Source organism: Neovison vison, chromosome 1, assembly GCF_020171115.1.
Source record: "Neovison vison isolate M4711 chromosome 1, ASM_NN_V1, whole genome shotgun sequence".
Lineage (NCBI taxonomy): Eukaryota > Metazoa > Chordata > Mammalia > Carnivora > Mustelidae > Neogale > Neogale vison.
Window position 1 is genome coordinate 33,905,821 of NC_058091.1, and position 16,999 is coordinate 33,922,819.

Consider the following 16,999-nt stretch of genomic DNA (forward strand, 5'->3'; position numbering starts at 1 on the left):
AGAGCTAGTTTTATAACTAAGAAAAAAAGAAATATTTATTAAAATATTTGTGAGAAACTCACATTAAATTTAGGAATGCATTAACAACATATGAAAACTAAATGAATCAATGGAAGGAATGTAAGGTGGAAGAAAATATGAATTACATTGATTTCATTAATCCATCATTGTTTTGTTGTCCAAGTCAAGCACAGACCTATTCCTTCCATTAGCCAAGGCTTATTTATACCCAAGTTTGAAATTTCTTCAGCAAAGCCTACAAGACACAGTCCTGGTGGTTATTTTCTTTGTATTTTCTGTAATATTGAAATATATACTTAAAGATAAATGAAGTTTTTATCTAAATATAGCTACATATACTAATATTCACACTTATGTCTAATGTTTATTTGGTATATAAGACCAGCAATTTATTGGAGCCATCTCATTTATCCTCTTCCTTAATCCAATTCTTAACTTCATTCATTAATTATGGAGCACTTAAATCCTAACATGAGCTACATTTCTTCAATGAAAATCAATGAATTGCCAATAATTGAGGCATTATCCCAAGAAGCCAAGACTATAGCTGTCTCCTTGGTTATTGAGGACAGCAGAAGGAAAAATGGACAGAATACAAATGAATTTAATTTAAATGCAAGGGAGAATTTTGTTAGACCAGATGTTAAACAACTAGAGAAGATTACTGAAGAAAGCTGAGAAGTCTTCAAGATTTACTTAAAGGTGATTGCTTCTCCCACTTATATCAATGGATAAATCATCCAGGCAGAAAATCAATAAGGTAACCATGCCTTCCAATGACACATTAGACCAGATGGACTTAACAGATATATACAAAACATTCCAACTCAAAACAGCAGAATATAAATTGTTCTCAAGTGCACATGGAACATTCTCCAAGAGGGAGAATGTCTTGTTTTGTTTTGTTTTGTTTTGATTTGTTTTGTTTTGTTAGGCAACAAAACAAGTCTTGATAAATTTAAAAAGATTAAAACCATATCAAGCACCTTTTCTGACCATAAAGATACAAAACTAGAAATCAACTAGAAGAAGGAAAAAATGGAAAAAACAACATGTTATTAAATGAACAAAAAATGGGCCAATGAAGAAATAAAACAGAAAATGAAATAATACACAGAGACTAATGAAAATGAAAACACAATGGTTGAAAATCTTTGGGACACAGCAAAAGCAGATCTAAGAGGGATGTTCACAGTGATACAGGCATACCTCAAGTAACAAAAAAATTTCAAATAAACAACCTAAACTTAACCTAAAAGAACTATAAATATAAGAACAAACAAAGCCCAAGGTCAGTAGAAAGAAGAAGACAATAAAGCTCAGAAAGAAAGTAACTGAAACAGTGAATAAAAAAAAAAAACCCAAAAAGATCAATGGAACCAAGAGATGGTTCTAAAAAATAAACAAAACTGATAAACCTTTAGATTGACAACTCATCAAGAAGAGAAGAGGACTCAAATAAATAAAATCAGAAATAAAGATGGAGAAGTAAAAACAAACATCACCAAAATACAAAGAATTGCAAAAAACAACTATGAAAAATTTTAAGATCATATATATTTGAGAACAAGAGAGCGTGAGCAGTGGGTGTGGCAGGGTTTAGGGAAGAGGGAAAGAATCCCAAACAGACTCTCTACTGAGTATGGAGCCTCACACAGAGCTCAATCTCAAAACCCTGAGATCATGACCTGAGCAAAATCAAGAGCTGGAAGCTTAACCAACTGAGCCACCCATTTATGAAAAAATTTATGTCCACAAATTGAACAACCTAGAAAAAACAGATAAATTCTTGAAAACATATAATCTTCCAAAACTGAATCCAGGAAAAAAAAATAGAAAATCCAGACAGACAAGTTACTAGTAAAGAAAGTGAATTCGTCATCAAAAACTCCCAACAAATAAAAGTCTAGGACCAGACAGATTCACAGGTGAATTCTACCAAATATTTAAGGAAGAGTTAATAACTATTCTTTTCAAACTATTAAAAAAATAGAAGCGGAAGTGAAGCTTCCTAATTCATTCTGTGAGGCCAACATCACCCAAAACCAGATGAAAATGGTACAAAAAAATAAAACTACAGGCCAATATCCCTGATGAACATGGATGCAAAATTTCTCAATGAAAAATGAGCAAATTAAAATCTAAGAATACATTGGGATCATTCATCATAATCAAGTGGGATTTATTCCTAGGGTGTAAGGACAGTTCAAAATCCACAAATCAATCAATATAACACATCACATTAACAGAACAAAAAATAAAAACTGTATGATCAGGACTTCTGAAGAAGATGGCAGAGTAGGAGGAACCTAAGCTCAGCTTGTCTTGCAGATACAACTAGATAACGACCACCTCAGTGTAAATAACACAAATATGATCCAAAAGTGACAGAACAGACTCTCCACAGCTAAATGTAGATGAGAGGCTACATCAAAGAGGGTAGGAAGGACAGAGATGCAGTCAAGAGCTAAACGGATCTATGGGACTCTCAATGGAAGAGAGGGACTGCTCAGCCCACAGAGGAGAAGGAAAAGACTCTCACAGGGAAGATGAATCCCATAACATTTGGTTCTGAAAAGCAGAGGGGACAAAATTCACAATGTCTTAAAACCAGAAGGATTTAAAACCTGGAACTTTAAAAAATCAGCAGGCTTGTGGGCTGGAAGGGTGAGAGGAAACTAATTCCCCACCTTTAAAGAGAGCACAGTAAACAGTCCCACATAGATACAGCAAAGAAGCAGCAGTTTGGAAAACACCTGGTGCATACAGGAGGCAATTTGTTTGTTAATCTCAGAGTGTATGCTGGAGGGACAAGGATTATTGGGAGACTTTTCCAGGAGGAAAATAGCTGGTGAGCACCATTTCCCTCCCTCACCCTAGTCTAGATACAGGGACACCAGCTGGGACCAGCACAGTGCCAACACTCTCCATCTAACTTGCTAAAAGCACCCATCCATGTTGTCCTGTGGACACACCCACCAGCCAGGCCTCAGCTCCAGATTCCCTCCAACAGCAGAACCACACAAACCTTGCTAACACCCCTTCACCTGCCCCAAATGCTTCTGTGGGTCCACCTCCTCCATCTAAGCCTGCTCACTGGAGGCAACTGCAAGTCTCCTCCTACCAACACACACCTTGCTGGCACCATGCACCACATCCCCAAAGTCAACTACAGTTCAGTGATACTACATCTCTAGCAAATCCCTGGTCTGACTCAACATAATCCAAGGTGACCCCACACTGGCTCATTAACAATGCAAGAACCAAACCCTGACCACAACAGGCAACAGAGCCATTGCAGATGACTGGACAAAAGGCAAATTCAGCTGAACCACAACAGCAGAGCACGCACTACACACATTCAAGACACCCCTAAAGTGCCAGGTTCTGGTGAAGAGGGGACATTGCACTGTAGAGCACTACAGGACCTGTTCTTCATAAGGCCACTACTTTAAAGAACAGCAGATGTAGCTGATTTTCCCAAGGCATAGAAACAGACACACAGAGTTACACAATATGAGGAGACAGAAGAAAATGTACAAAACAAAGAATAGGACAAAATCAGAGCAAAAGACAAAAACAAAACAGAGATAAGTAATGTGCCTGAGAGAATTTAAAGTAATGGTGATAAAGACACTCACTCCACTAGGGAAAAAAGAGACCCTTGACAAAGAGATAGAAAACACTAAAAAGAACACATCAGAGATAAAGGACTTGATAACAAAATTAAATGTACACTAGGTGGAATAAATATACTAGGGGAAGCAGAAGAATAGATCAGTGACCTAAAGGACTGAGTAATGGAAAGCAATCAAGCTGAACAGGAAAGGAAAATAATAATAAAAAATGAAAACAGACTTAGGGAACTAAGACATTATAAAGCATAATAACATTTAAATTTTAGGGATCCTAGGAGAAAAGGTAGAAAAAGGAGCAGAGAATTTATCTGAAGAAATAATAGCTGAAAACTTCCCAAATCTGGGGTAGAAACAGAAATTCAGATCTAGGAGCCACAGAGAGTCCCCAAAAAATTCAACCCAAGGAATTACATACCAAGACACATATTAATTAAAATGGCAAAAAGTAGTGATAAGCAGAAAATTTTTAAAGCAGCAAGAGAAAAGAAAACAGTTACATAGAAGAAAAACCCAATGGTCTATCCCCGATTTTTCAGGACAAACTTTACAGGTCAGAAGGGAGTGGCATGATATATTCAGAGTGCTGATGGGGAAAAAAACCCTAAAGGCAAGAATATTCTATCCAGAAAGTCTATCATTCAGAACAGAAGGAGAGATCAAGAGTTTCCCAGACAAACAAAAGTTAAGGGAATTCACGACTACTAAACCAGCCCTCCAGAAATGTTAAAGAGGACTTTGCGGCATGGGGGGAAGGAAAGAGCATAAGTAGGAGTAAGAAAAGCAGGAAACACCAAAGTAGTAAAATTAAGTACAACTATAAAAATCAGTGGGGTGGGGGGTGGTGCCTGGGTGGCTTATCCATTAAGCCTCTGACCTTTGATTTCAACTCAGATCATGATCTCAGGGTCCTGGAATCAAGTCCCACATCAGGATCCCCAATCAGCAAGGAATCTACTTGTCTAGCTTTTCCACTGCCCCTCCCCCTCACGTGAATGCACCCTCTCACAAATAAGTAAATAAATCTTTAATAAAAGTAAGTCAAGGTGGGGGCACCTGGGTGGCACATTTGGTTGTGTCTGACTCTTGGTTTTGGCTCAGGTCTGATCTTAGGATCCTGAGATCAAGCTCCAGCCATGCCTGGTCCCCACCTGATGTGGAGTCTGCTTCACATTCTCTTTCTGTCTGCCCCTCCTGCTCATTCTCTCTGTTTCTCTCTCTAAAACAAATAAATAAATCTTTAAAAATAATCAGTTGAGGGATTCACAGAATAAAAAGATGTAAAGTATGACACCATATACATACCTCAAATGTAGAAGGGGTGGTAAAAAATACATTCAAACTTAAGTGACCTTCAAATTAATATAGACTGCTGTATGCATGTTATATATACATGTGTGGGTAACCACAAATCAAAAACCAGTAAGAGTTAACAAAAAAACAAAGAGAACAGAATCCAAGTATATCACTAAAGAGTCAACAAACCATGAGAAAAGAGAGCAAGAGAAGATAGGAATAGAGAAAAACTATAAGCACAATCATAAAACAATAAATGGCAGCAAATACATGCCTATCAATTATTACTTTGAATATAAGTGCACTAAACACTCTAATCAAAAGACATACGGTGACAGAATGGATAAAAAAGGAAGACCCATCAATATGCAGCCTACAAGAGACTTATTTCAGACTTAAAGACACATGCAGATGGAAAGTAAAGGGATGGAAAAGGATTTACCATGAAAATGGAAGTTAAGAAAGCAAGCCAGGGTAATAATACATTTTGTTTTTTTTTTAAGATTTTATTTATTTGACAGAGAGAGAGAAATCACAAGTAGGCAGAGAGGCAGGCAGAGAGAGGGGGGAATCAGGTTCCCTGCTGAGCAGAGAGCCTGAAGACGGGCTCAATCCCAGGACCCTGGATCATGACCTGAGCCAAAGGCAGAGGCTTAACCACTGAGGCACCCAGGTGCCCCAGGATAGTAATATTTATAACAAACAAAATAGACCTTCAAAAAAAGACTGTAGGGGCACCTGGGTGGCTCAGTGGGTTAAAGCCTCTGCCTTTGGCTCAGGTCATGATCCCAGGGTCCTGGGATTGAGCCCCGCATCGGGCTCTCTGCTCAGCAGGGAGCCTGCTTCCTTATCTCTCTCTGCCTGCCTTTCTGCCTACTTGTGGTCTCCATCCATCAAATAAATAAATAAAATCTTAAATAAAAAAAGACTGTACATGACAAGAGACAAAGAAGTACACTATATAATCATAAAAGGAGATAAAGGAGCAATTCAACAAGAAGTTATAACAATTGTAAATATTTATGCACCTCAGAGGGAAGCACCTAAATACATAAAACACCTAATAACAAAACATAAAGGAAGTAATCAATAGTAATACAAAATAGTAGGTGACTTTGTAGTAATACAAAATAGTAAGCCCCACACTTACATCAATGGATAGATCATCCAAACATAAAATCAACAAGGAAACAGTGGCTTTGAATGACACATTGGACCAGATGGATCTAACAGATACATTCAGAACATTCCATCATAAAACAGCAGAATACACATTTTTTTCTAGTGCATATGGGACATCCTCTACAACAGATTACACATTAGGCCACAAAAATGTCTCAACAAATTAAAAAAGATTGAAATCATGCCATGCATCTTTTCTGATCCCAATGCTATGAAACCACAAATTAATCACAAGAAAAAATATCTGAAAAGAGCAAAAATACATGGAGGATAAATAACATGATGCTAAACAATGAATGGGTCACCTAAGATATCCAAGAGGCAATCAAGAAATACTTGGAGATAAATGAAAATTATAACACAATGGTCTAAATTCTTTGGGATACAGCCAAAGCTGTTCTAAGAGGGACATTTATAGCAATACAGACCTACCCCAAGAAGCAAGGAAAATTTCAAATAAGCCACCTAAGTTTATATCTAAAGTAGCAAGAAAAGGATGACTTAAAAAAACCAATAACCAGTAGAAAGAAGGAAATAACACTGCCTAGAGCAGACATAAATGAAATAGGGACTAAAAACAAAACAAGACAAACAACAACAGCAGCAGCAACCCAAAATAGAACAGACCAGCGAAACCAGGAGCTGGTTCTTTGTAATGATCAAACCTTTAGCCAGATTCATCAAAAAGAAAAAGAGAGTGAGAGAGAGAGGACTCAAATCCAAAAATGAAAGAGGAAAAGTAACAACCAACAATATAGAAATACAAAGGATTATAAGAGAGTATTACGAAAAATTATACGCGGACAAATTGAACAACCTAGAAGAACAGGATAAATTCCTAGAACCATGTAACTTCCCAAAACTGAATCAGGAAGAAACAGAATATTTGAACAAATGTATTACCCGCAGTGAAATTAAATCAGTAATCTGAAAACTCCCCAAAACAAAAGTCCAGACCAGACAGTTGTACAGGTGAATTCTACCAAACATTTAAAGAAGAATTAATACCGGGACGCCTGGGTGGCGCAGTTGGTTAAACGACTGCCTCCGGCTCAGGGCGTGATCCTGGAGTCCCGGGATCGAGTCCCACATCAGGCTCCCAGCTCCATGGGGAGTCTGCTTCTCCCTCTGACCTTCTCCTCGCTCATGCTCTCTCTCACTGTCTCTCTCTCTCAAATAAATAAAAAAAAAATAAAATCTTAAAAAAAAAAAAAAAGAATTAATACCTATTCTTTTCAAATTAGTCCCAAAAATAGAAGAGGAAGGGAAGTTTCCAAATTCATTCTATGAGGCCACTGATAGCCTGATACCAAAACCACATAAGGACACCATGAAATAAAGAGAACTACAGGGCAGTATCTCTGATGAAACACAGATGCAAAAATCCTCAACAAAAGATTATCAAACCAAGTCCAACAATACAGTTAAAAAAAAAAAATCTACCACGATCAAGTGGGATTTATTCCTGGGATGCAAAAGTGGTTCAATAGTCACATCTAACAACATGATACATCTCATCCACAAGAAAAAGAATTAAAACCATATGATCATTTCAGTGGACACAGAAGAAACATTTAACAAAGTACATCATTCATAATAAAAAACCCTAAACAAAGTAGGATTAGGTGGAACATACCTCAACAAAATAAAGGTTCATATATGACAAACCTACAGCTAACATCATACTTAGAGGGGAAAAAACCAAAAACACAGAGCTTCTCCTCTAAGTTAAGGAATAAGACAATGTCCACTCTCAATACTTTCATTCAGCATAGCACTGGAAATCCTAGCCATAGCAACCAGACCAGGTGGGGGAAAAGAAAGGTAAGGTATCCAAATTTGTAAGGAAAACATAAAATTTTCACTGTTTGCAGATGATATCATACTATATACAGAAAATCCTAAAGACTCAACCAAAAAAAAACCTACTAAAACTGACAAATGAATACACTGAAGTTACAGAACACAAAATCAATATACAGAAATTTGTTCAATTTCTATACACTAATAAGTAGCAGAAAGAGAAATTAAGAAAATAATCCCATTTACAATTGTGCCAAAAAGAATAAAATACATACAAATAAAATTAACCAAGAAGGTGAAAGACCTGTACTCTAAAAAGCTATAAAACACTGATGAAGAAGGGGTGCCTGGGTGGCTCAGTTGATTAAGTGTCTGACTTTGGCTCAGGTCATGATCCCGGGGTCCTGGGATCAAGCCCTGTGCCAGGCTCCCTACTCAGCAGAGACTCTGCTTCTCCCTCTCTCTCTGACCCTTACCCCCACCCTGCTCATGTTTGTGCTCTCTCTCTTTCAAATAAATAAATAAAATCTTTTTTAAAAATGATGAAGGAAATTGAAGATGACACAAACAAATGGAAAGATATTCCATGTTCATGGAATGGGAAAACAAATATTGTTAATATGTCCATACTATCCAAAACAACCTACAAATTTAATGAAATCTCTATCAAAATACCAAGAGCAGTTTTTGCAGAACTAAGACAAATAATCCTAACATTTGTATGGAATCACAAAAGGCCCTGAATAGCAAAAGCAATCCTGAAAATGAAGACCAAAACTGGAGGTATCATAATCCTAGATTTCAAGATATACTACAAAGACTTAGTAATCAAAACAGTGTGGTACTGCTACGAAAAAAGAAACATAGATCAATGGAACAGAGCAAAGATCACAAGAATAAACCCATACTTAATTGATCAATTAATCTTTGATAAAGTAAGAAAGAATATGCAATGGGAAATACACTCTTAAACAAATGATATTGGGGAAACTGGACAACTACATGCAAAAAAATGAAACTGGACCACTTTCTTATACCATACACAAAAATAATCTCAAAATGGATTAAGGTCCTAGAAGAGAGGACAGGCAGTAATTTCTCTGACATAAGTGACAGCAACATTTTTCTAGAAATATCTCCTGAAGCAGGGGAAGCACAAGCAAAAATAAACTATTGGGACTATGTCAAAATTAAAAGCTTCTGCACAGTAAAGGAAACAATCAACAAATCTAAAAGACAATCTAATGAATGGGAGAAGATATTGCAAATAAAATATCTGATGAAAGGTAGTATCCAAAATATATAAAGAACTTATACAACTCAACACCAAAAAACAAATAATCCAATTTAAAAATGGACAGAAGACATAAACAGATATTTCTCCAAAGAAGACATATAGATAGCCAACAGACACACAAAAAGATGCTCAACAACACTCATCAACAGGAAAATGCAAATCACAATCATAATGAGATAATATCTTACACCTGTCAGAATGGCTAAAACCAAAAAAAAAAAAAAAACAAGTATTGGTGATGATGTGGAGAAAAAAGAAAACTTGTGCACTGTTTGTAGAAATGCAAGCTGGTGCAACCACTGTGGAAAATGATATGTATGTTCCTGGGGGGGGGGGGGAATACAGGGGCACCTGGGTGGCTCAGTCGTTTAAGCATCAGGTCGTGATCTCTGGGTCCTGGGATAGAGCCTTGCATCGGGCTCCTTGCTCTGTGGGGAGCCTGCTTCTCCCTTTCCCTCTGCAGTGCTCCCTGCTTGTGCTCTCTCTCTCTCTCTCAAATAAATAAATAAAATCTTTACAAAACTACAACTACCATATGATCCAGTAATTCCATTACTGGGTATTTATCCAAAGAATACAAAAACACTAATTTGAAAAGATTTATGCACCCCTGTGTTTTCTGAAGTATTATTTCCAATAGCCAAATTATGGAAGCAGCCCAAGTGTCCATTTATATATGAATGGATAAAGAAGATATCCCTAATGGAGTATTACTCAGCCATAAAAAAGAATCAGATCTTGCCATGTGTGACAACACAGATGGGCCTAGAGGGTATTATGCTAAGTAAAATAAGTAAGAAAAAGGACAAATGCCATATAATTTCACTTACGTGTGGAACCTAGAAAACAAAACAATATGCAAACAAAAAACACCAGAAACAGAATCGTAAACACAGAGAACACACTACACTGGGGCTTGCAGTGGGAAGGTTGGGGGATGGGTAAGGGTGAAATACATAAAAGGGATTAATACGTACAGACTTTAAAAAAAAAGTGATCATGTCTTTTAAGCACAAATATCTCAAAGTTACTCTTAGTACTTAAATTATCTGATTTTCCTATTTCTCTTTGTCCTTGACCTGGAAACTCAACAAGTTCCATCTGGGTTACAAAATGAGTATCCTCCAATTAAGAGAAGATGGGACCTTCTTCCCCAATAGGCAACACTTTCAAAGGAGAACAGTTTAGGTCTTTTCAAGAATTGGATTGGAAAATACAGGTTGATAATGTGGTGCTGATAACTTATGCCTCACAGACTCCTTCTGTACCAGTGGAAAGGCAGCCATGAGGGATTTGCAGGAGTATGTGGCATGGATGAAACAAGACTGGCAATTAGTGGAATACTGCTGAAATTGGGTCATGGGTACACGGAGTTCGTTATACTAGTCTCTCTCTCTCTCTCTCTCTCTCTTTTTCATAAGCAAACGTCTTTTAAAAAAACTGAAGAAAATGTAAACTAAAATAGTAAGTATCCCCAAATGGTAAGAAAGGGAGAGTAAGCAAGAATAAGGAATTTAGGTTGTCAGGTATCACTAAAACCCACAGATAATACAGAAACATTACTTTAGCCAATAAATTAAATCCCTTCCCTCCATGCATAGCATGGCTCCTACCTGGGTATATACCCTTTACTGTATCCATCAGAAAGGATTTGGTGGGTTTTTACTTTGCCTGCCCTGTCTTTGATGAAACGTCTCTTAGTTGCAAAACAGGATGGAAAAAAAAAAAAAAGGCAAAGAATCTGGATAAACCACAAAATGTGCAAAACAGTCCATGAGTATCAAAGACTGACAATCTAAACAAAGAAGGTTTGATAGAAAAAGGATGTGATGGGCCATTAATTTCCACCTTATACTTTAATCACTCAGAAAGTCACAGAGAGGTCAATTACTTCCAATTAACACCGCTCTCTCTAGAGTTGGTGCCCAATAAGTGAATGTTAATTAGCTAACATGGCATCCTTGGTTCAGTGGCTCAATTATACATGGCCACGACTACCAAAGCTTGATTTTTAAATCTATGCCACAACGGAAGTGGTTTTTGAAAAATCCAACATTATGAGGCATGTTCTACCTGAGATCCAAAGAAGACCATCGGCCACATATCCAGCATGGCATGAAAGGGATCGGTCAAAGGACTGCACAAAAGTCCACTTGTTCTTCTTGGGGCAATAGCGCTCAACTGTAGGCAGAACCTGGCGCAGTTCATTTCTACCCCCAACCGCATAGAGGTATTCATCCATGGCACCCAGCACAAAATGTTCCCGGCAGTTTTTCATGGGTGCTATCTCGGCCCAGGAATTACTGCGGGGGTCATAGCGACAGGCAGTCCTCACAGCACACGTCCGGCCACTAGCGTGCTCCACTTCTCCGCCTGCTACGAACAGAAAGTCCCCCATGACTGCCACACAGTGATGGCTCCTTCCCACGGGCATGGGAGCCAGCTCACTCCAGTTGGCAATGGCAGCTATGAGAGCATTCTCCTGGTCAACGGGATTGAAGTACCGAAGTTCCTTGACTTTACAGACCTCACGCTTTTTCCCGCCAATGATATACAGAGTGTCTGACTGGAAGCGCGGCTTGGTCCTGCGAGTCTGCCAAACGGGCTGTGCATAGATGCTCTGGTGGTATTCCAGGGCCTCATTGACAAGAGCGGTTGCAGTTTCGCTTGCCTGGACGAGGGGGTGGGACAGGGCAACTGTATGGAGAGTGTCCACATCCATCAGGCCGAAGCGGATGTACTGCAGGAGCTCATCCATGTACTGGTAATGGCAGTTGTGTTCCAGCCACCTCACGGCTAGCTGAAACAGAGGGAGGGGGGATGAGAGAATGCAGAGGTAAGGAAGAGAGCCACAGTGACCGTGTAGGAGCGGGTCACCTTGTACGCTTTCAGACACCGGACGAGACATCTTTTTTTCCTACAAACCCTGCAGCAGGAGATTCTCTTGACACTCAGCTGAGAAGTCCTTTTCTCCTGCATCCGCGGAAACACAAAAGAACTCAAGCATTGTCTTAGAGGTCAAAAGCAACGTTAAACTACACTGACAGAGACTTAAGGTAGCACTTGGGGTGAACAAAATCACTTTTCCAATACCGAGAGTACTGTTGAAAAACAGCCTGTTCCCTTGTTTCATGCAGAGAAGGCTTGGTACAGCCCAGGAATATCAACGATGACCAGAGTGGCCACAGCAAAGCAGCTCATGTCAAGGTGCTGTATCAATACAAGGAACGTAAGAAAATATGTGATCATCTGAGACTACGGGGCGTACTTGAGAGAGAATCAATATGACACTAGTAGAACGATTTAGAAAGAAAAAGGACGTTTTCCCCCTGTCCCTCTGGTAGGTCTATCAAGAAACAAGAGAAGAAAAAGAAAGATTGTAACCCATCAATTTTATTTTTATTTCTCAATTAGTTTTCATCTTGGAGACAGTTGCTGTTTGCACATGTAACATACTGGCAATTTGTTAGAGCCATTTTCACAAAAACAGGATACAGAGGAGATGATCTTTGTATTAGAGACTCAATGGCAGAATGTAATCTTAACCTTTTTGTTTAGGTCTAGACCTCTTTCAAGAAGGAAAGGAGAAAGAACTCTGGGCTAAAGGCAAACAGAATTTCTTAAAACTAAAGCAGGAGCATGAAGTCATAAATAAGAAAAGTGAACAATGATTGAGAAAATGCTGTCAACAAAAAACCCATTCATGTTATGGCACACAGGATGGAATTTGATTAATGTGACTTAATATTTAAGTCTGGAAAACCTTCCTACATAGCAGCATGAAGTATATCTAATATCTTCAGTCAACATATTTGATATAAATTATCCTTAGCAGCACCTATATTAAGCTAAATCTCTTAGACGATATAATGTGGATGTGAAGGAATTAGATGAAAAGGTAAATAATTAGAATACTAAATAATTGTGTTGTACTTTATTTGTGACCAATAGAATTGAGGTACTGAGCTCCCCTTTTCAGCCGATGTACGTTATGAGGGGGAAACTCTACAGAGGGAGAGAGAAGGAAATGTAGTGCTCTTGGACCATTACTCCCAGGTAAACATAAACTGGGTTTTCATCTGGGTAAAAAGGATTACAAAACTCTCTGAAGCACTAGATGATTTCATCTGAGAGTTTCTAACAGAGTTTCTGTATTCATTTGACAAATGTCCCCAAAAGGCAAGACATATGTGGGGCTTTCCTTCTTAGCTTTCTGAATGAAGAAAATGTAGGAAATGAATTCATTTCCAATATGTACTAAATTGCATCGCTTAATGAACTGCATAGTAAAGAGAAATGAAAAAAAGAATGCCAAGTAAGCCTACCATTGCCAAGGAGGCAGACATGATGGGGAGCAGATGAGTGATGCTCTCCAGCTGTTTTTCTAGAAACTAGCATTTTTAAAAAATATAAACAGAATATCAACCTGATGAAAAAATGTTTCTGTGTATGGTAACCATAAGCAATAATCAAAGATATTGGAGAAGAAAAGTGCCACTCATCAATCACCAGGTGTCCACCAGAAGTAGACAGAGTTCCCATAGGCAACATCCTGGTTTCTTTCCACCCTAATTTTAGAAATTTCAAGGGACGGGGTTCCAGTTATTTCCCTGGGGAGGTAATTCAACAATTTAATAAATGATCTTCCATCCTTTGCCCACAGAGCTTTCAAAAGTTCTCAGGGATAAAGTCACCCCCATTCAAGGTCATTTCTCATGCATCAGGTACAATTTTCTAAAACTTAATCTTTGATATTGCTCCTAATTTAATCGAGTAGTTCCAGCTAATATTGCTTTGCTCTGTAACAAATTTCTTGGCATCTTTACATCCTAATATTTCTGCATCTTTCTTATGGATACTACGGGAAACACCAGACAAGAAACATCAGATAAATATCCATGTCTCCATAGCCTCTTTTCATAGCATAGTGCTGCCCATTTAATTATTGTTCTCTTCCTTCATAAATCAGTTCTTCTTATGTCATAATCAATCTTCTAGCCCATCTCTTAAAACTCCTCAGTTTATTTTTATTTTTCTAGCAAACAGTGGCACTCACTGCATGAAAAGCACACACGCCACAACGAGGTTCTGCCTTTGAGAAAATCTGTAACAAATCAAACCGGCAGCGGAACAGTGACCACTGCGATCTATCACTGATTAATTTCTGACTTTCTGTCTACTATTAGGCTTATGTCACATCTATCACAATGTTTCCCATGTTCAATTTCCCCAATACTATGCATTACAGAACACTTTATGCACACACATTTAGTTCATATCCTCCAGGATAATTTTTATCTTATTTCTTGTCAGTATTTCTAATTTCTCTCAGATTTCAAATAATTTCTACATTTTTATCATTTTAAGTATTTTCAGGATATGCAAGTCATTCACAGTTGTTAGGTTTATCTTTTGTCCAGATCAACGGCAAATGTAATTTACAATTAACTGTTCCGCCACCAGCCTCAAAGCAATCTCAGCTACAGAATTAGTGTGATTTATGGGTTTAAACCCAGTGTTTCCCAAACATAACATGCACACAAATTAACTGGGGTTTCTGGTCAAGATGCAGATTCCAATTCAATAAGTAGGGAGAGACAGATAGGGAGTTTGCATTTCTAACAATCTAAAGATGATACATATGCTGCTGGTCCATGGGCCACACATTGAGTAAGAATGTTCTAGACAGATTCCTAATCATGAAACAGTAAATCTCTGCCTTACTGGAATAAATTAAGTCTGCTGTTTCAAAACTAAGGCTTAAATCAAATGAAGTCTAAGTAGGATGTTGTAGTAAAAATATGGGACACTTATGGCTTAGTCTTGAAGTAAAATAGTATATTTCCTATATAGTAAGATACAGGTAAGATTTTACTATGGGTAAGACAATTAGATAGATGATAGATAGCTGGATTTTTTTTTAAAGACAGCATATTTTTGAGACCTTGGTTATATAAGGTCTGTGGATTAACAGCAGGTTCCAATATCATATTGTGAGTCACATAAACACTCTTCTGAGTTCTGCTCTCACAATAATAAATAAATGTTAAAGAGTGGATCGACATAGACGGAGACATGGATGGAGCTCAAGAGTATTTATGCTAAGTGAAATCAGTCAATCAGAAAGAAAAATACCATATACTTTCACTCTTAGGTGGAATTTAAGAAATAAAACAAGAGAGCAAAAGGGAAAAGAGAGAGAGAGAAACCAAGAAAGAGACTCTTAACTATAGAGAACAAGCTGATGGTTACTGGAGATGGGTGGGGTGTTGGGGGAAATAGGTGATGGGGATGAAGGAGGGCACTTGTTGCAATGAACACTGGGTAGTATATGGAAGTGCTGAATCACCACACTGTACACCCAAAACTAATATTACACTCTATGTATGTTAGCTAACTAGAATTTTAATAAAAACTTGGGGAAAAAAGTTACTGTACTCTTTTTACTTTCGTAAAAATGTAAAAGAAAAAAAAAACACTGAAAGCATGGGTAACTCTTATTTATCCAAAAAAAAAAAAAAAAGAAATGGCAAAGAAATTTCAAAGCAATGAGCTACCTCAAAATCACTTCTTGACTGTGAGCCCCACAAAGCCATGCTGAATTAAGGGCAAGGTGGCAGAGGAAATCCTGGGGTCCATTTAAGGGGTTTAGAGAATATAAGCAGAAGGCAATTCATCACTGGGGCATCATGGAACCTAAAGACCACAGTTAGCTTTATAGTGTATTTTGGTCTTATGTTTGGAAACAATTATTCTGGGAACTGGTAGTTTTTAATGATACTGCATTGAGAAAAAACCGTAAGTCATGGAAGGCTGGAATCCTATTCTTTTTTAAGATTTTATTTATTTATTTAAGAGTGAGAGAGGAGTGAGTGAGCACAGAGGAAGAGAGAGAGAGAGAGAGAAGCAGACTGAGCAGGGAGCCCAACTGAGGGCTCCAGCCCGGGACTCTAGGATCATGATCTGAGCCGAAGGGATGCCAGGACTCTGGAATCATGATCTGAGCTTAACCAACTGAGCCACTCAGGTGCCCCTGAGTGTACGGATTATTCTGGTGTACGGATATCCCTGTCACTCTAAGCTCTACCATATTTTAATTGGGAGAAAAATGGAGCAATTAGCAAAAGTCTTATCTCCTACTTTTTTTTTTTTTTTTTTTGGTGATAAAGCCAGCAAGAGTAGGAAAGAAATTAAGGATTCCATTTGGGAAGGCACACAAAGGGTACCATTGGGCAAGATGTTACCTAAACCACCTGAAACACAAGGGACTATCATCTCTAAAGACTACAGATCTCCCAAGTACCTTGCCTGACCCAGTCTAGTTCATATGACCCTGACGAAGAACTGTTCCTTCCTAAAAGGAGCATTTTCTACCACTTACTCCAACTTCAATTCATCTCATTCTCAGATCCTCGATAAAAACAGTAGCTGCACATAGTAGGGTATTAATATTTGTTGCATAAAGGGAAAATTATTTCCAACCGTTCTTGGGCTATTTCCCCTTTCCTCTTGAACAAACAGTATTAATTCCTTTATATATTTATCTCCATATCACAGGTTTCCATTTCCTATCATCTCATCTTTGTGGCTTTTCTATAAAGTCCTTATAAACTCTCAGCATGTCACCCGGCAACACGGAGCACACGGATCCTCTGTATAGAAGACCCTCACTTTACTCTTTCACATGGTTGGTGTCAACCACATCTACTTCAGATTCTGGGCAATGCAATGAATATCATAGTCTTTTAAGCCTCCAATAAATAAT

General features: G+C 38.1%; 1 protein-coding gene across 7 annotated transcripts in view; it reads right to left on the reverse strand.

The window, feature by feature from the left end:
* KLHL32 (kelch like family member 32) overlaps positions 1-16,999 on the reverse strand; it is a 196,829-nt gene that overhangs the window by 53,543 nt on the left and 126,287 nt on the right. For 4 of the 7 annotated variants that reach the window (XM_044245302.1, XM_044245321.1, XM_044245312.1 and 1 more), the window contains one exon: positions 11,308-12,034. The exons of 2 other annotated variants lie outside the window; for them this stretch is intronic. In XM_044245302.1, coding sequence (XP_044101237.1) covers positions 11,308-12,034 — 727 coding nt within the window. Of the gene's footprint in view, positions 1-11,307; positions 12,035-16,999 lie in introns of those variants that run through there. One more of the 7 variants, XM_044245335.1, reaches the window with a different exon arrangement.